This window comes from Taudactylus pleione, unplaced genomic scaffold, assembly GCF_031769625.1.
Source record: "Taudactylus pleione unplaced genomic scaffold, aTauple2 ptg000580l, whole genome shotgun sequence".
In the NCBI taxonomy this organism is placed as follows: Eukaryota; Metazoa; Chordata; class Amphibia; order Anura; family Myobatrachidae; genus Taudactylus; species Taudactylus pleione.
The window spans coordinates 1,548,448-1,562,644 of record NW_028284982.1 but is presented as its reverse complement, the minus strand read 5'-3'; the positions used below and the strand labels follow the sequence as shown (position 1 = coordinate 1,562,644).

The 14,197-nt window shown below is 49.3% G+C and overlaps 1 protein-coding gene across 2 annotated transcripts in view; it reads right to left on the bottom strand.

Annotated features, from left to right (window-relative positions):
• TAF1C (TATA-box binding protein associated factor, RNA polymerase I subunit C) overlaps window positions 1-14,197 on the bottom strand; it is a 130,913-nt gene that overhangs the window by 101,104 nt on the left and 15,612 nt on the right. For both annotated transcript variants that reach the window (XM_088453526.1, XM_088453525.1), the window contains exon 2: window positions 7,247-7,384. In XM_088453526.1, coding sequence (XP_088309652.1) covers window positions 7,247-7,381 — 135 coding nt within the window. In that variant the 5' untranslated portion in view covers window positions 7,382-7,384. The remainder of the gene's footprint in view (window positions 1-7,246; window positions 7,385-14,197) is intronic.

Genomic DNA, 14,197 nt, shown 5'->3' with positions numbered 1-14,197 from the left:
GAGCGGACAAGGACGCCACCGGCCTTTTATGAGGCCGCATCACAGACTCCCCTTGCAACACATCCGACAAGTGCTGTACAGAACTCGTCAGGGAGTTAACCCACGCTGGCTCCTGAGAACCCGGGAGCGGGGAAATAGGGAGACTGTGGGGTACCACCAATTGTCGTGGGAACCCCTGCATGGGTGACGACACCACAGACTGCTGGGACAAACCCATCGGAGTAAATGCGGGCTGCGGAGCTAACTGGCCCACTAAAGCTGTTAACGCCTGAGCGAAACAAGCCCAGGGCGGCTCCTGTACCGGTGCTGTAACCGTAATAGGCCGCGCCATGGACAAACACTGCCGGCAAAGGCCCTCCGCGCTACCCTCCCCCTCCGCTAACGGTACTTTGCACGTGGTACACTGTAGCCAGAGGGGAAAATCACTTTCAGACATGATGGCACCACGTATGTGACCTCTCTCACCAATTAAGTATTAAATAGGCGAGAGACCACCCTGCAGCACCGCACTGCAAGGGCTTTAGCAAAAAGAACAGGGACAGTAATAAAGCTGACAGTTTAGAGAAGAAAAGTTACAGGCAGCAGCGCTAGCACAGTCACATACAATGCAGAGAAATAACAATTCCTGCACTAACAGCGCTGATCACTCAACTACACAGACACAGGGCCTGGTAGGACACAGCGCTGCATACACAGACCTGAGCCACAGCGGAGGAGAGGTATGCGGGGGGACCCAGACCACGATGCTTCCTTCCAGACTTCCAGCAGCGTTCACCATGCGTTGGAGAAGATGGCCGCCGAGGAGCAGAGAGGAGGCTGGCCTGGGGGAGGAGCGCTGACACAGGACCAGTCGGCAGCATGCAGAGAGGGCTGTGTGCAGCGGGGGAGGCGCCGGCTGTGAGACAGGGAAGGCGCGCTCCCCTGGCATGCATTTAACCCCTGGGACGCCGCAGCGCTACCGCTCTGCTGCGGTCCGCTGTCCCAGGGGCTAGTGGAAGCGCAGGTTGGTCGCCTGGCTCCACGCTGCAGCCAGTCCCCAGGGAGCCCCCTGCCTGGGGACTTAGGACCATGTGATCAGCGGGGACCCACCGCGGGACCCCGCTGCTTACCTCTGTCCCCCTTGAATCCGGCCATGGTCCGGAGCATCTGGGGTCACCGCTAGCTGTGACCCCAGACGCCCACCAGCATCCCCGGATCAGTACCGGCGTTCTGGTACCGGCGGGGTGTAGGGAAGACAGCATGGACGTCAGGACTGACTGTCCATGCTGTTCATCCAGATGTGCAGCCACAGCTGCATGAAGAAAAAGCTTCAGGGGCTCTTCTAGCCCCCACTCCAACAGGTGCACCTGACTCCAGCCGGGCACCAAACTAAACTGAGGTGCCTTGGCCCGGGGGCGGGGTATAGGAGGGGGACCTAGTGCATCCAGGGAGGCTGAAAGCTTAACTCTTTGGTGCTCAGCGAGTGACGTCACACCTATACCCCAAGGTATCCTATGGATACCCTATGGACCCTGAAGTAGAAATATCTGTGGAATCCTTCAGAGAAGATGCTGACGGAATAGGCAATGTAGTATTTCTGATTAGATGTGTTACATCAGCCTCCACAGTAGGAGGTACCTCCCGCTTAGTACATACAGAAGCCGGGAAAGGATACAACGAATAACATCTCTTATTCACATAAAACCATTTGTCGGGGTTACCCCATGCCTCATTCATAAGCTCAGTGAGCTGTTCAGATACAGGACACTCCGTTTTGGCACCTTCCGGTGGTGATTACACACTGGAACCTTCTTACTATGAGCTGCTTCATCATCCTGAATATCTAGGACTGATTTAACCTCTTTCACGAAAGAAGGAACATCCACTGTGGACGGTGGTCCTCCTCCCCCGAGCTAGACCCAGGAGAGGAACCCTGCGTATCATCTGATTCCTCTGATAATGCGTCTGAGTCCATATGTTGATCAGACTGATAAAATGATAACTTGCGCTTAGGCACCTTAGTAACTACCGGTCTGCTATCAACATTAGATGGGGCCATAATCTGACTACAATGGCCATTAACATCCTTCCAGGAAGGATGAATAGGAGGTGCAAACATGGCATGCTGTGTACACCCCATCCAAGCAGGCATCGTGGGAGCAGCCATACCATCCACAGACCGCTTTATTACCTGGGACAGAGAGGAGACCCAAGATGGCTCCTGTACAGGGACAGGTAACCCGGACTGGTGAGGTGGCTCTTTATAACAGACAACACACAAACCCTGAGACAACAACAGACAACACACAAACCCTTATATCCTGAGAGGACACAGAGGGCCTGATTCAGAGCCAGACACTATTTGCGCTCGCTCGTTCAGAAAAAGGTGCCGGCTATTTAAATTGAGCGCTCGCTCTTTGCGGTCTGCTGACACCTCTATGTCTGAGCGAGCGAACGAAACATGCGCTCGCTATTTTGTAAAGACGCCCCCTGGCCGCTTGCATCCTACGTCATCTCCGCTATTTATTTGATTAATCGAGTACATCGAAAGGCGTCTGAACTGCTCGCAGTGCTTGTGGTAGAATATTCCTACCGCAATCATGCGAACAGTTCAGGCTAAGAAACAACCAAGTGACGTGGTCGATGACGCTGCTTTGTTAATTATGCACACCCTTAAAATCACCCGTTTTGGCCTTTTGGCACGCCTGCGATCGGATCTCCACTCCCCGTTTTCAAGCACCTTCCCCTGTTACCACCCACAAACGCCTCATCCTGTCACTCAAATTAGCAGCCCCTCGCTATTTTGCAATCACACAATTTCCGACCGCAATGACTGGTTCGTGAATGCGTATTACAACCCATACGCATGCACAGTTCTGCGAACATCGCCCGGAGCGAACGAGCGGCCGCTTACGAGCGGCTCTGAATCAGGCCCATAGGTCATACATGATATACATGAAACCAGCACAGGCTGCTCCCCCTCCTGTATACCTTCATATTCTGACATGTTCAGTAAAGGTAATAATCGCAATGTTATGTGACAGCCTTCACACATGCTTAATGATTGATGTACTCAGAGAAAGACAGCGATATAGTTATAAATGACAGACAGATATAAAGGACAGTGTCATTACAGCTGCTAGCAAACAGTCACATACAATGCACATGTCATATAATTACAGTCACATACAATGCACATGTCATATAATTAGTCACATACAATGCACATGTCATATAATTACAGTCACATACAATGCACATGTCATATAATTACAGTCACATACAATGCACATGTCATATAATTATAGTCACATACAATGCACATGTCATATAATTACAGTCACATACAATGCACATGTCATAATTACAGTCACATACAATGCACATGTAATATAATTACAGCCACGTACAATGCACATGTAATATAATTACAGCCACGTACAATGCATATGTAATATAATTACAGTCACATACAATGTATATGTAATATAATTACAGGCACATACACTGCACATGTCATATAATTACAGTCACATACACTGCACATGTCATATAATTACAGTCACATACACTGCACATGTCATATAATTACAGTCACATACACTGCACATGTCATATAATTACAGTCACATACACTGCACATGTCATATAATTACAATCGACTCTAAATCAACTACACAGACACAAAGGAATGGTAGGATATAGAGCACTATATACCTGGCCCATGGGAGAGGTATACAGGGAGACTGGCCCATGGGAGAGGTATACAGGGAGACTGGCCCATGGGAGAGGTATACAGGGAGACTGACCCAAACCCTCCTGAGACCACAGCTACAGGGCGCACTGAGCGTGGACAGTGAGCGTCTCATATACACGGGGAGGGTAGGCGGAGAAACCCAGGCGCGCAAAACCCTTCGGAGGGACTGTGGGAGGAGCTGCCGATTACGCTGGCCTTGTGGCAACAGAAGAATCTGCTGCTGATCCCCGGCGTCAGATAAGGCCCCGGTGGTGTAGTGAGGACGCGGACAATCCTGGGCCCTAACAACAGCGGCTTCTGGTGCGTCTCTGATATTAGGACTGCCGCACGCGATTCCCCGTAAGCGAGGAACCGCCTTACCCGACATCTCCGTACATCCGGTTGCAGTCCAGGTCGCAGCATAGTGGCTAGCTAAGCTCAGCCGCGACCTGCCGGAATCACAAGCCCAGTTACTGGTGTTGCGGGCCGGCGGAGGTAGATGGAATCGCAGTATACAAGTCTTATTTCAGACGCTTAGAACCGCCAATCCAAAAACAAAGTAAAAGTTTAGGATTGCCAGAGAAACCCCCCGTTACACAGGTGCGTCTTGATCCTGTCGCACCAAACCAACAACTGAAGTCCTATAGCTAGAGGCGGGGTATATATGGAGGAGGACCCGAGGCATTCTGGGAGCCGAAGCTTTAACTGTTTGGTGCCTGGTCTCCAACTGTAATATTCCCTGTGGATCCCTGTGGACTCTGAAGAAGAAAAAATGACAGCCCAATAATAAAGCAGCCAGTCCTGTGGGCACTAGGGCAATTGCATGCAGGATGGGGGTATTAGAATGGGATGAGCACACAGTTTTCTCTCTAAGTAACATCCTATTGTCAGCTCTTTACGCCCCTGGTTCAGCATCCCCATAGGCTGTTACCGCCTTCACGCCCCCATACATCAGCAATCTGAGGCAGTGACTATAGGCCCCCATACATCAGCAATCTGAGGCAATGACATAAGGCCCCCCCATACATCAGCAATCTGAGGCAATGACTATAGCCCCCCCCATATATCAGCAATCTGAGGCAATGACTATAGGCCCCCCCCATATATCAGCAATCTGAGGCAATGACTATAGGCCCCCCCATATATCAGCAATCTGAGGCAATGACTATAGGCCCCCATACATCAGCAATCTGAGGCAATGACTATAGGCCCCCCCCATACATCAGCAATCTGAGGCAATGACTATAGGCCCCCCCCATACATCAGCAATCTGAGGCAATGACTATAGGCCCCCATACATCAGCAATCTGAAAACCACAATTGAACAATTTGAACATTTATTGCCCGATCTTAAGGCACAGATCCACTAGAAGATATGCAAACGACTGCACCATTACCACACTGTAATCATACAGTCATCTGTCAGTCTGTGATGTGACGAGCAGACGTCTGTCAGTCTGTGATGTGACCAGCAGACTGCCCTCACAGCCTACGGGTGCAGTCTTCATCCGCGGGTCGAAGTGTTCCGCAAGTGGGGAAATGTGCAGTGACCTGGTCACCGCCGGTGAATAGATGCTAGGCGCATGCGCCCAGCATCTATTCTCCCTGTCAGCAGCGCTTGGGGGCTGACCGGCGTGTCCGTAAGTGCCAGGCACGCCCCCCAAGAGTGACGAAAAGGGTGACGAGTCTTATAGATACGCCCCTTTTCAATGGCCACACCCCCTTTTCAGGCACGTGCACGGAAGCGCCCTCTCTAGCTTCGCCGCCCTACCTGCCGCCGAAGCTAGAGTGAACACTATGATAAATGTCTAAACGACCAGCGGGAGCACGCATAGCTGGTCGTTTAAGACATTTTTGCAAACAATTTATGAACAACATCGGTCAATCGCTCAATAAAATCGCTTAGTGGATGTGTGTCTTTAGCAGTCTGAGCCCGTACATTACAGATCCAGCACTCTGAGCCCGTACATTACAGATCCAGCACTCTGAGCCCGTACATTACAGATCCAGCACTCTGAGCCCGTACATTACAGATCCAGCACTCTGAGCCCGTACATTACAGATCCAGCACTCTGAGCCCGTACATTACAGATCCAGCACTCTGAGCCCGTACATTACAGATCCAGCACTCTGAGCCCGTACATTACAGATCCAGCACTCTGAGCCCGTACATTACAGATCCAGCACTCTGAGCCCGTACATTACAGATCCAGCACTCTGAGCCCGTACATTACAGATCCAGCACTCTGAGCCCGTACATTACAGATCCAGCACTCTGAGCCCGTACATTACAGATCCAGCACTCTGAGCCCGTACATTACAGATCCAGCAGTCTGAGCCCGTACATTACAGATCCAGCACTCTGAGCCCGTACATTACAGATCCAGCACTCTGAGCCCGTACATTACAGATCCAGCACTCTGAGCCCGTACATTACAGATCCAGCACTCTGAGCCCGTACATTACAGATCCAGCACTCTGAGCCCGTACATTACAGATCCAGCACTCTGAGCCCGTACATTACAGATCCAGCACTCTGAGCCCGTACATTACAGATCCAGCAGTCTGAGCCCGTACATTACAGATCCAGCAGTCTGAGCCCGTACATTACAGATCCAGCAGTCTGAGCCCGTACATTACAGATCCAGCAGTCTGAGCCCGTACATTACAGATCCAGCACTCTGAGCCCGTACATTACAGATCCAGCTGTCTGAGCCCGTACATTACAGATCCAGCACTCTGAGCCCGTACATTACAGATCCAGCACTCTGAGCCCGTACATTACAGATCCAGCAGTCTGAGCCCGTACATTACAGATCCAGCACTCTGAGCCCGTACATTACAGATCCAGCAGTCTGAGCCCGTACATTACAGATCCAGCAGTCTGAGCCCGTACATTACAGATCCAGCAGTCTGAGCCCGTACATTACAGATCCAGCAGTCTGAGCCCGTACATTACAGATCCAGCAGTCTGAGCCCGTACATTACAGATCCAGCAGTCTGAGCCCGTACATTACAGATCCAGCAGTCTGAGCCCGTACATTACAGATCCAGCAGTCTGAGCCCGTACATTACAGATCCAGCAGTCTGAGCCCGTACATTACAGATCTTTCTCAGTGATTTGCAGCACACAGAGATCTGGCAATCTTGAAAGGCTCCATCATTTTATTGTAACGATCTGCAAATCTGCTGATCACCACCATACACCAGCAATCTACAGCCCCAATCCATCTGTGACATTCAACATGTTGGACAATCTGATTTAACCAATCCAATCACTTTTTGGTTGCGATCTGTGAAGCTTCATACATTGCAGATATTTTTATACAATCATCTGCAAATTGCAGAATTGCCGCAATCAATTGCTGATGTATGGGGGGGGTTTTACTCAGTAACACGGATTACATACGTTTGTTTATAACAACCCCAAACACAGTTATTGTACATTATTAATAATGACACCTGTACATAGGCTGCGCTCAAATACAACAAACACCTACAAATAATCCCATGCAGGCTTGTTAGACTCACCTGGTCTGGGTTCCGGACTCCTTGCTGTACTCTACAGTGCTCACCCCACCCCGAGGCAGGGACAGAACGGGAGACTTCTCGATTAGTGGGACCTTCTTCGAAATACCCCGGAAAGAAAGAGCGAGGGAAATCCATCCTCTATATACACAAGGAGAAGACTTTCATTAGCATTCCATCTGTATGGACATGAACATCAGGGGAACTGTGCTGGGGTCCTGTCATTGGTAATGTCCTACAGGTAGTCTGTGCTGGGGTCCTGTCATTAGTAATGTCCTACAGGTAGTCTGTGCTGGGGGTCCTGTCATTAGTAATGTCCTACAGGTAGTCTGTGCTGGGGTCCTGTCATTAGTAATGTCCTACAGGTAGTCTGTGCTGGGGGTCCTGTCATTAGTAATGTCCTACAGGTAGTCTGTGCTGGGGTCCTGTCATTAGTAATGTCCTACAGGTAGTCTGTGCTGGGGGTCCTGTCATTAGTAATGTCCTAAAGGTAGTCTGTGCTGGGGTCCTGTCATTAGTAATGTCCTACAGGTAGTCTGTGCTGGGGGTCCTGTCATTAGTAATGTCCTACAGGTAGTCTGTGCTGGGGTCCTGTCATTAGTAATGTCCTACAGGTAGTCTGTGCTGGGGTCCTGTCATTAGTAATGTCCTACAGGTAGTCTGTGCTGGGGTCCTGTCATTAGTAATGTCCTACAGGTAGTCTGTGCTGGGGTCCTGTCATTAGTAATGTCCTACAGGTAGTCTGTGCTGGGGTCCTGTCATTAGTAATGTCCTACAGGTAGTCTGTGCTGGGGTCCTGTCATTAGTAATGTCCTACAGGTAGTCTGTGCTGGGGTCCTGTCATTAGTAATGTCCTACAGGTAGTCTGTGCTGGGGTCCTGTCATTAGTAATGTCCTACAGGTAGACTATGCTGGGGTCCCATCATTAGCAGATGTCCTTACAGAAGGACTGTACCACATGATGTTGCATCAGCCTCATAGAAAACAAAATATTTTAAGAAACATTTCAGTCCTTGGAAAAGGAGGACACATTGGAGCACTACACATAGAATAAATTTGTAAGCTGGATCAAGGCATGGAGATTGCGAGGGCAGAAGTAGCCTGTGGTGTCCACTAGATGACAGCGCTGTCCACCTGCAGGGCGTATATAGCAGAACCGATTTCAGACCTACTAAAATCATCATCATGTAGGGGAAGCAGTCGGGAAGCCGACGAATGGAATCACGACCGTCAGCTTCCCGACTGTCTAATCCCAGCAAGGGGTTAAATGACAGACGTCGAAATCCCGACGCCTGTCATTTTACCTACGTCGGGAGCCCGACACCTGGCTTACTGATCGAAGATAAGCCGGGCGCAGACAGCAGAGTAGCAGGGGGGGGGGGGAGGCGGGTTAGGTTTAGGGCTCCTAGGGGGACTTAGGGCTAGGCATCCCCCCAGGAGTTTAGAGTTAGGCTAGGGGAAGGGAGGATTAGGGTTAGGCACCCCAGAGGGAGGGTTAGGGGGTAGAATAAGGTAGGAAATACTTACCTTGGGGCGATCAGGATTTTCACTGCTGCCGGGATGCCGCTGTCGGGATTTGAACCGCCGGCAATCATACTGAGTCCTCAGGTAGTAAGTTTATACATATAAGAAACTTCTCCAGAATATGCCCCTATGTGTAGGTCATTGGCACGTCCTCATCTCGAATACTGTGTTCAGTTCTGGAGGCCATATCTCCAGAAGGATATTAATACATTAGAGACTGTACAAAGAAGGGCGACTAAAATGGTGCAAGGCCTATACCACAAAAACGTACCAGGAAAGACTAAAAGATCTGAATATGAATAGTTTGGAGCAGAGAAGGGAAAGGGGGGACATGATAGAAACGTTCAAATATATAAAGGGTTTAAACAAGAAAGAGAAGTATTAGAACAAGAGGACATGTTCTGACACTGGAGGGTGGTAGGTTCAGGGGAAATTTGAGGAAAAATAACTTCACAGAAAGGGTAGTGGACAAGTGTAATAGCCCCCATCAGAGGTGGTAGAGGCTAAGACAGTAGAGCAATTTAAACATGCATGGAATAGACCTAAAGATATCCTTCAAAAGTAGTAAGGATCAATAAGGGTTGAGGTAACAATATGTTTAAAGATGGGGCAGACTAGATGGGCCAAGTGGTTCTTATCTGCCGTCAAATTCTATGTTTACACAGGACACTGCAAACACTAATTCTTCAACTCTTTATTTCCCACACTGATTACTGAAATAGGGTCCTTACTGGTCTTTCCCGAAAAAGACTTTCACCCCTGCAGCTATAGATGGCGCAAAACCTTTCAGGGCTCAAACCTCTGGGTCCCCATAGAACCGATATGTGGCACCGCGCCAACAACCACTGAATGGATTCCATCACCTGAATAATAAGCAACTGGGGCCACTTAATACAGCAACAATGGGGGCTCCTGAGGAGGGGCCACAACCCCTTCTATCTTCCAGAAAACGGACAACCTAAACAGACAGGTTCCCCCAAAAAAAGGACAGTTCTGGAAAAACAACTTGGTTAACTCTCTTGCACTGAAGTCCATAGGGTCCACAGGGAGACACTGGGGTGTAGGTGGGACCTGGAGGACCAAAACCCAACAGCAAAAGCTTTTCAATCCCAGGATGCTCCGGTCTTTCCCCCTATACACCACCCACAACCTGAGGGTACTTCAGTTTTGTTAACAAGCCCAAGGCAGGAGCAGGATAGGAGAGAAGGAAGACGGGTCACACAGAGGAATCGCTCAATCTTGCAGAGAAGGAAACAAGTGACCAAGAGGAGAAGCCCATAGAAGCTAGGAGCATCAGAGCGGGTGCCCTGTGGACTTCGAAGAAAGAGTTAACGAAGGTAAGTTTTACCAGAACTCCTTTTCTTCTTCAGGGACCATAGGGCTCCACATGTAGACATTGTAGATGTCCCAAAGCAGTTGTTCAAGGGCGGGAACGCTCCTGAGCTTATAGGAGAACCCTACGCCCCCGAAGGAAGCATCCGGAGAGGTAAATGTATCAAAATGCATAAAACCTAAGAAAGGTGTGAACAGACGACCAGGTGGCCGCCTTGCATAGCTGTTCCGTGCTGCCCACAAGGGACCCACAGAGCGAGTAGAATGAGCAGAGACTGTAGCTGGCACAGGAAGGCCCATCTGAGTATAAGCCTGTGAGATAGTCATGTGAATCCATCTGGCCAAAGTCTGTTTGTTAGCTGGCCATCTCTTCTTCTGGAACATGTAGGACAAAGAGGGAGCCAGATTTCCTGATTGAAGATCTACGTGGACCGTACTACTTCCGAGCACGGACCACATTCAAAGAGGCCTCACCTGCCGAGAGGTCTGGTGAATTAAGGGCCGGAACTACAATTTCCTCATTCAGGTGAAAGCGAGAAAGCACCTTGTGAAGGAAGCCTGGGTGTGTTCAAAGAACAGCCCTGTCCTGATGAAATATTAAAAAGGGGGGAGCAACATGAAAGCACCCCTAAATCAGATACCCTATGCGCAGACGTCATAGCCAGAAGAAACAGTCTTCGCAATGAGCCATTTGACATCCATCGATTCCAAAGGTTCAAATGGAGGTTCCTGAAGTGCTTTGAGCACCATTGACAAATGCCATGGAGCCACAGGAGGGACAAAGGAAGGTTATATACATAGAACACCCTGCATGAAGGTGTGAACATCCGGTATTGGAGCAATTCTGCGCTGAAACTAGATAGACAAAGCTGAGACCTGCACTTTGAGATATGCTAGGCAGAGGCCTAGGTCTAGTCCAGCCTGAAGAAAGGCAAGAATACGAGAAACTTTAAAGACTTGAGGGTCATAGTTTCTTGGAGTGCACCACTGGAAATATGTGTGCCATATGCTGTGGTAAATCCTGTCTGAGGACAGTTTACATGCTCTGAGCATGGTCTGGACCACAGAGCTGGAGAAACGCTTAGCCGTTCGGAGGGATGTCTCAAGAGCCACGCCATTAAAGACAAACAGGCCAGGTACGGAAGTAGACATGGATCCTGTGACAAACAGCTCTACTCAGAGGAAGTTGAAGAGGAACGTCTATGGAGAGCCTGTGAAGACCGGAGTACCAATGACGTCTGGGCCAAGCCAGAGCTATCAACAGGACTATGTCCCCATCCTGTCTGAACTTCCGAAGCACTCGAGGAAGCAGGGATATGCCAACTGGAAGTTCGATTTTACTGACAATGCATCTATGAAGGCCACGTCGGGGTCCTCTGTTCTGGCTCCATAAACTGTAAGTTTGTTGTTGTGTCTTGAGGCCATGAGATCCACTTCTGGAAGACCCTATTTGTCCACCAGAAACTGAATGACTTCTGGATGTAGAGACCATTCTTCTGCGTGTACGTTGTGACGACTGAGGAAATTCGCTTCCCAATAGAGAATCCCCGAGATGAACACTGTGGAGATGGCTGGGAGATTGCATTTCGGCCCATGTGAGAATGCGGGACACTTCTGTCATTGCTGACTGACTTAGGAATGCCCCCTTGGTGATTGGAGATAGGCCACAGCCGTGGCGTTGTCGGACTGTACTTGTACTGGCCTGTTTTTCAGAATATTCTGAGCCACAGAGCTCAGCATATGGCTCGAAGTTCCAGGATGTTGATTGACAGCACTGCCTCAATTGGGGACCATCGGCCCTGGAAGTAGTGCTGGCTGGTTACTGCGCCCTTGGAGACTTGCATCCTTGGTGAGGAGAGCCCAGTCCGGAACCAAAAGGGACAACTCTTGTTCAAATGGGAAGTCAAACGGGGCAGCACAGATGGTGTAATGGTTAGCATTACTGCCTCATAGTACAGAGGTCGTGGGTTCGATTCCCATCACGGGAATCCATCCGTGTGGAGTTTGTATAATCTTCCTGTGCTTGTGTGAGTTTACTCCAGGTGCTACGGTTTCCTCCCACACTCCAAAAATATACTGGTAGGTTAATTGGCTCCTGACAAAATGAACCCTAGGGACTGATGTGAATGGCCAAATTTTCTCTGTAAAGCGCTGCGAAATATGTGTGAACTATATAAATAACTGGTAATAAATAATAATAATAATAAAGTCTGTAGCCACCAGGCTAGTGACTGAGGATCTGAGCAGATGGGGTAGCCCATTCCACCTGGAGAGGATCAGGTGTTGTAGGGGCCTGGAGTGAAACTGGGCGAGTTCCACCATGTCGAAGGTGGACACCATTGATCCCAAGGCCTGCGTTGCAGAGTGAATTGACACTGGGTGATTGTGGAGCTGTCTGCGTAGCCTTTTTTGCAGTGCTGAAATCTTGTCCATTGTTAGGAAGATTCTCTGAACTCGAGAGTCCAGGAGGGCTTCCAAATGTACAAGCCTTTGAGAGGGTGTCAGGGAAGACTTTTTTTAAGTTGATCAGCCAACCATGCAGTTGTAGAAAGGCAATGGTTACCTGAAGACGGCAGTGAAGAGTCTCTGGGGAGCTGGCCATCAGCAAGAGATCGTCCAGGTATGGGAGCAGTCTGATCCCTTGACAACAAAGAGAGGCCGCCATAACTGCCATGATCTTGGTGAAGACCCAATGGGCCATTTAGAGGCCAAATGGCAGAGCGTGGAATTGGTAATGTTGCTGCAGTGTAGCAAACCGGAGTTTTTTTTATTGAGAAAGCGCTATAGGTACATGTAGGTAAGAGTCCTGAATGTCTAGGGATACCATAAAATTGCTTGGCTCCAAAGCTAGGATAATAGAGTGTAGGGTTTCCATACGATACCTGGGCATCCTGATAAACTTGTTCTGAGATTTGAGGTTGAGGATAGGCCGATGAGACCCCATTGGGCTTCTGAACTAAGAAAAGGGTAGAATAATAATAATCCTTGCCCCATTGTGAGGAGGGGACCCAAATTATCACCCCTGAGTTCAGTAAGGACTGAATGGCTTTTTGGACCTGCAGAGCCTTGGTCGAGTCGATGGAGGTCCTGTGCAAAAGAACGGCTGGGGGTCGTCTCAGGAAAGAGAGGGCGTATCCGTAGGAGACCACTTCTCTTACCCAGGCATCTGACATGGTTTGATGCCAAACTTGGGCAAACTGAAGAAGTCGGCCTCCCACCCTGGGAGCACCCATGGAGAGGCCCAGCCAGTCAGGCTGCAGGCTTGTCCTCAGACCTGGCAGGTGGACGTCTAGTAGGCCAAGCTTGTTTGGCCCTAGGCTTGGAAGTCTTGGCTTGTGTCTGCTGCCATGGAAAGAACTGAGCCATTGGCTTTGCCTTGAGGGCGAAAGGATGATGTCCGCGGCTTTGTATTATATGCAGAGGGCAGGACACAGTCTTGTTAGTCGCTAAAGTAGCCACTATTTTACCCAATTCTGGACCAAATAGGACATCTACTGCATAAAGGCAGAGACTCCAGAGCCCATTTTGATTCTGAATCTACTTTCCAGGTACGTAGCCAAAGAATCCGACAGCCCACTACCGAAGTGGCAGATACCCTGGAGGCCAGGAGAGCCGTAACTATAGCTGCTTCAAGTACGAGGCTGCATCCCTAATGTGAGCTATGTAGGATAGTTGTTCGCTTGAAGCATCAGGAGGAAAGTTTCTTCTAGGGCCTCTGCCCAACTCTCAATGGCTTTTGCCACCCAGGCCGTAGCCCTAGCAGGACGAGTAATAGCTCCTATAAGAGAGTATATAGATTTTAGACAAGCTTCTATACGTCTATCTGTAGTCTCCTTCAGGGAGGTTGCAGTATGAATGGGTAAGTTACCATTTATGACCAGACGTGTTACACGAGAATCCACTGTTGGAGGAACTTCCAATTTAGTTCAATCAGTACCTGGAAGAGGGTAAAAGGAACTGAACAGTTTTGGAATTTGAAACCTTTTACCGGGCATATTCCAAGCTTCACTCATGTGATCAGATAGCTGGTCAGAGTGAGGAGACTCTGGTAAAACTACCTTTTGTCGCTTAAAAAGTGCGTGTTTTTTCTTAGGAGCG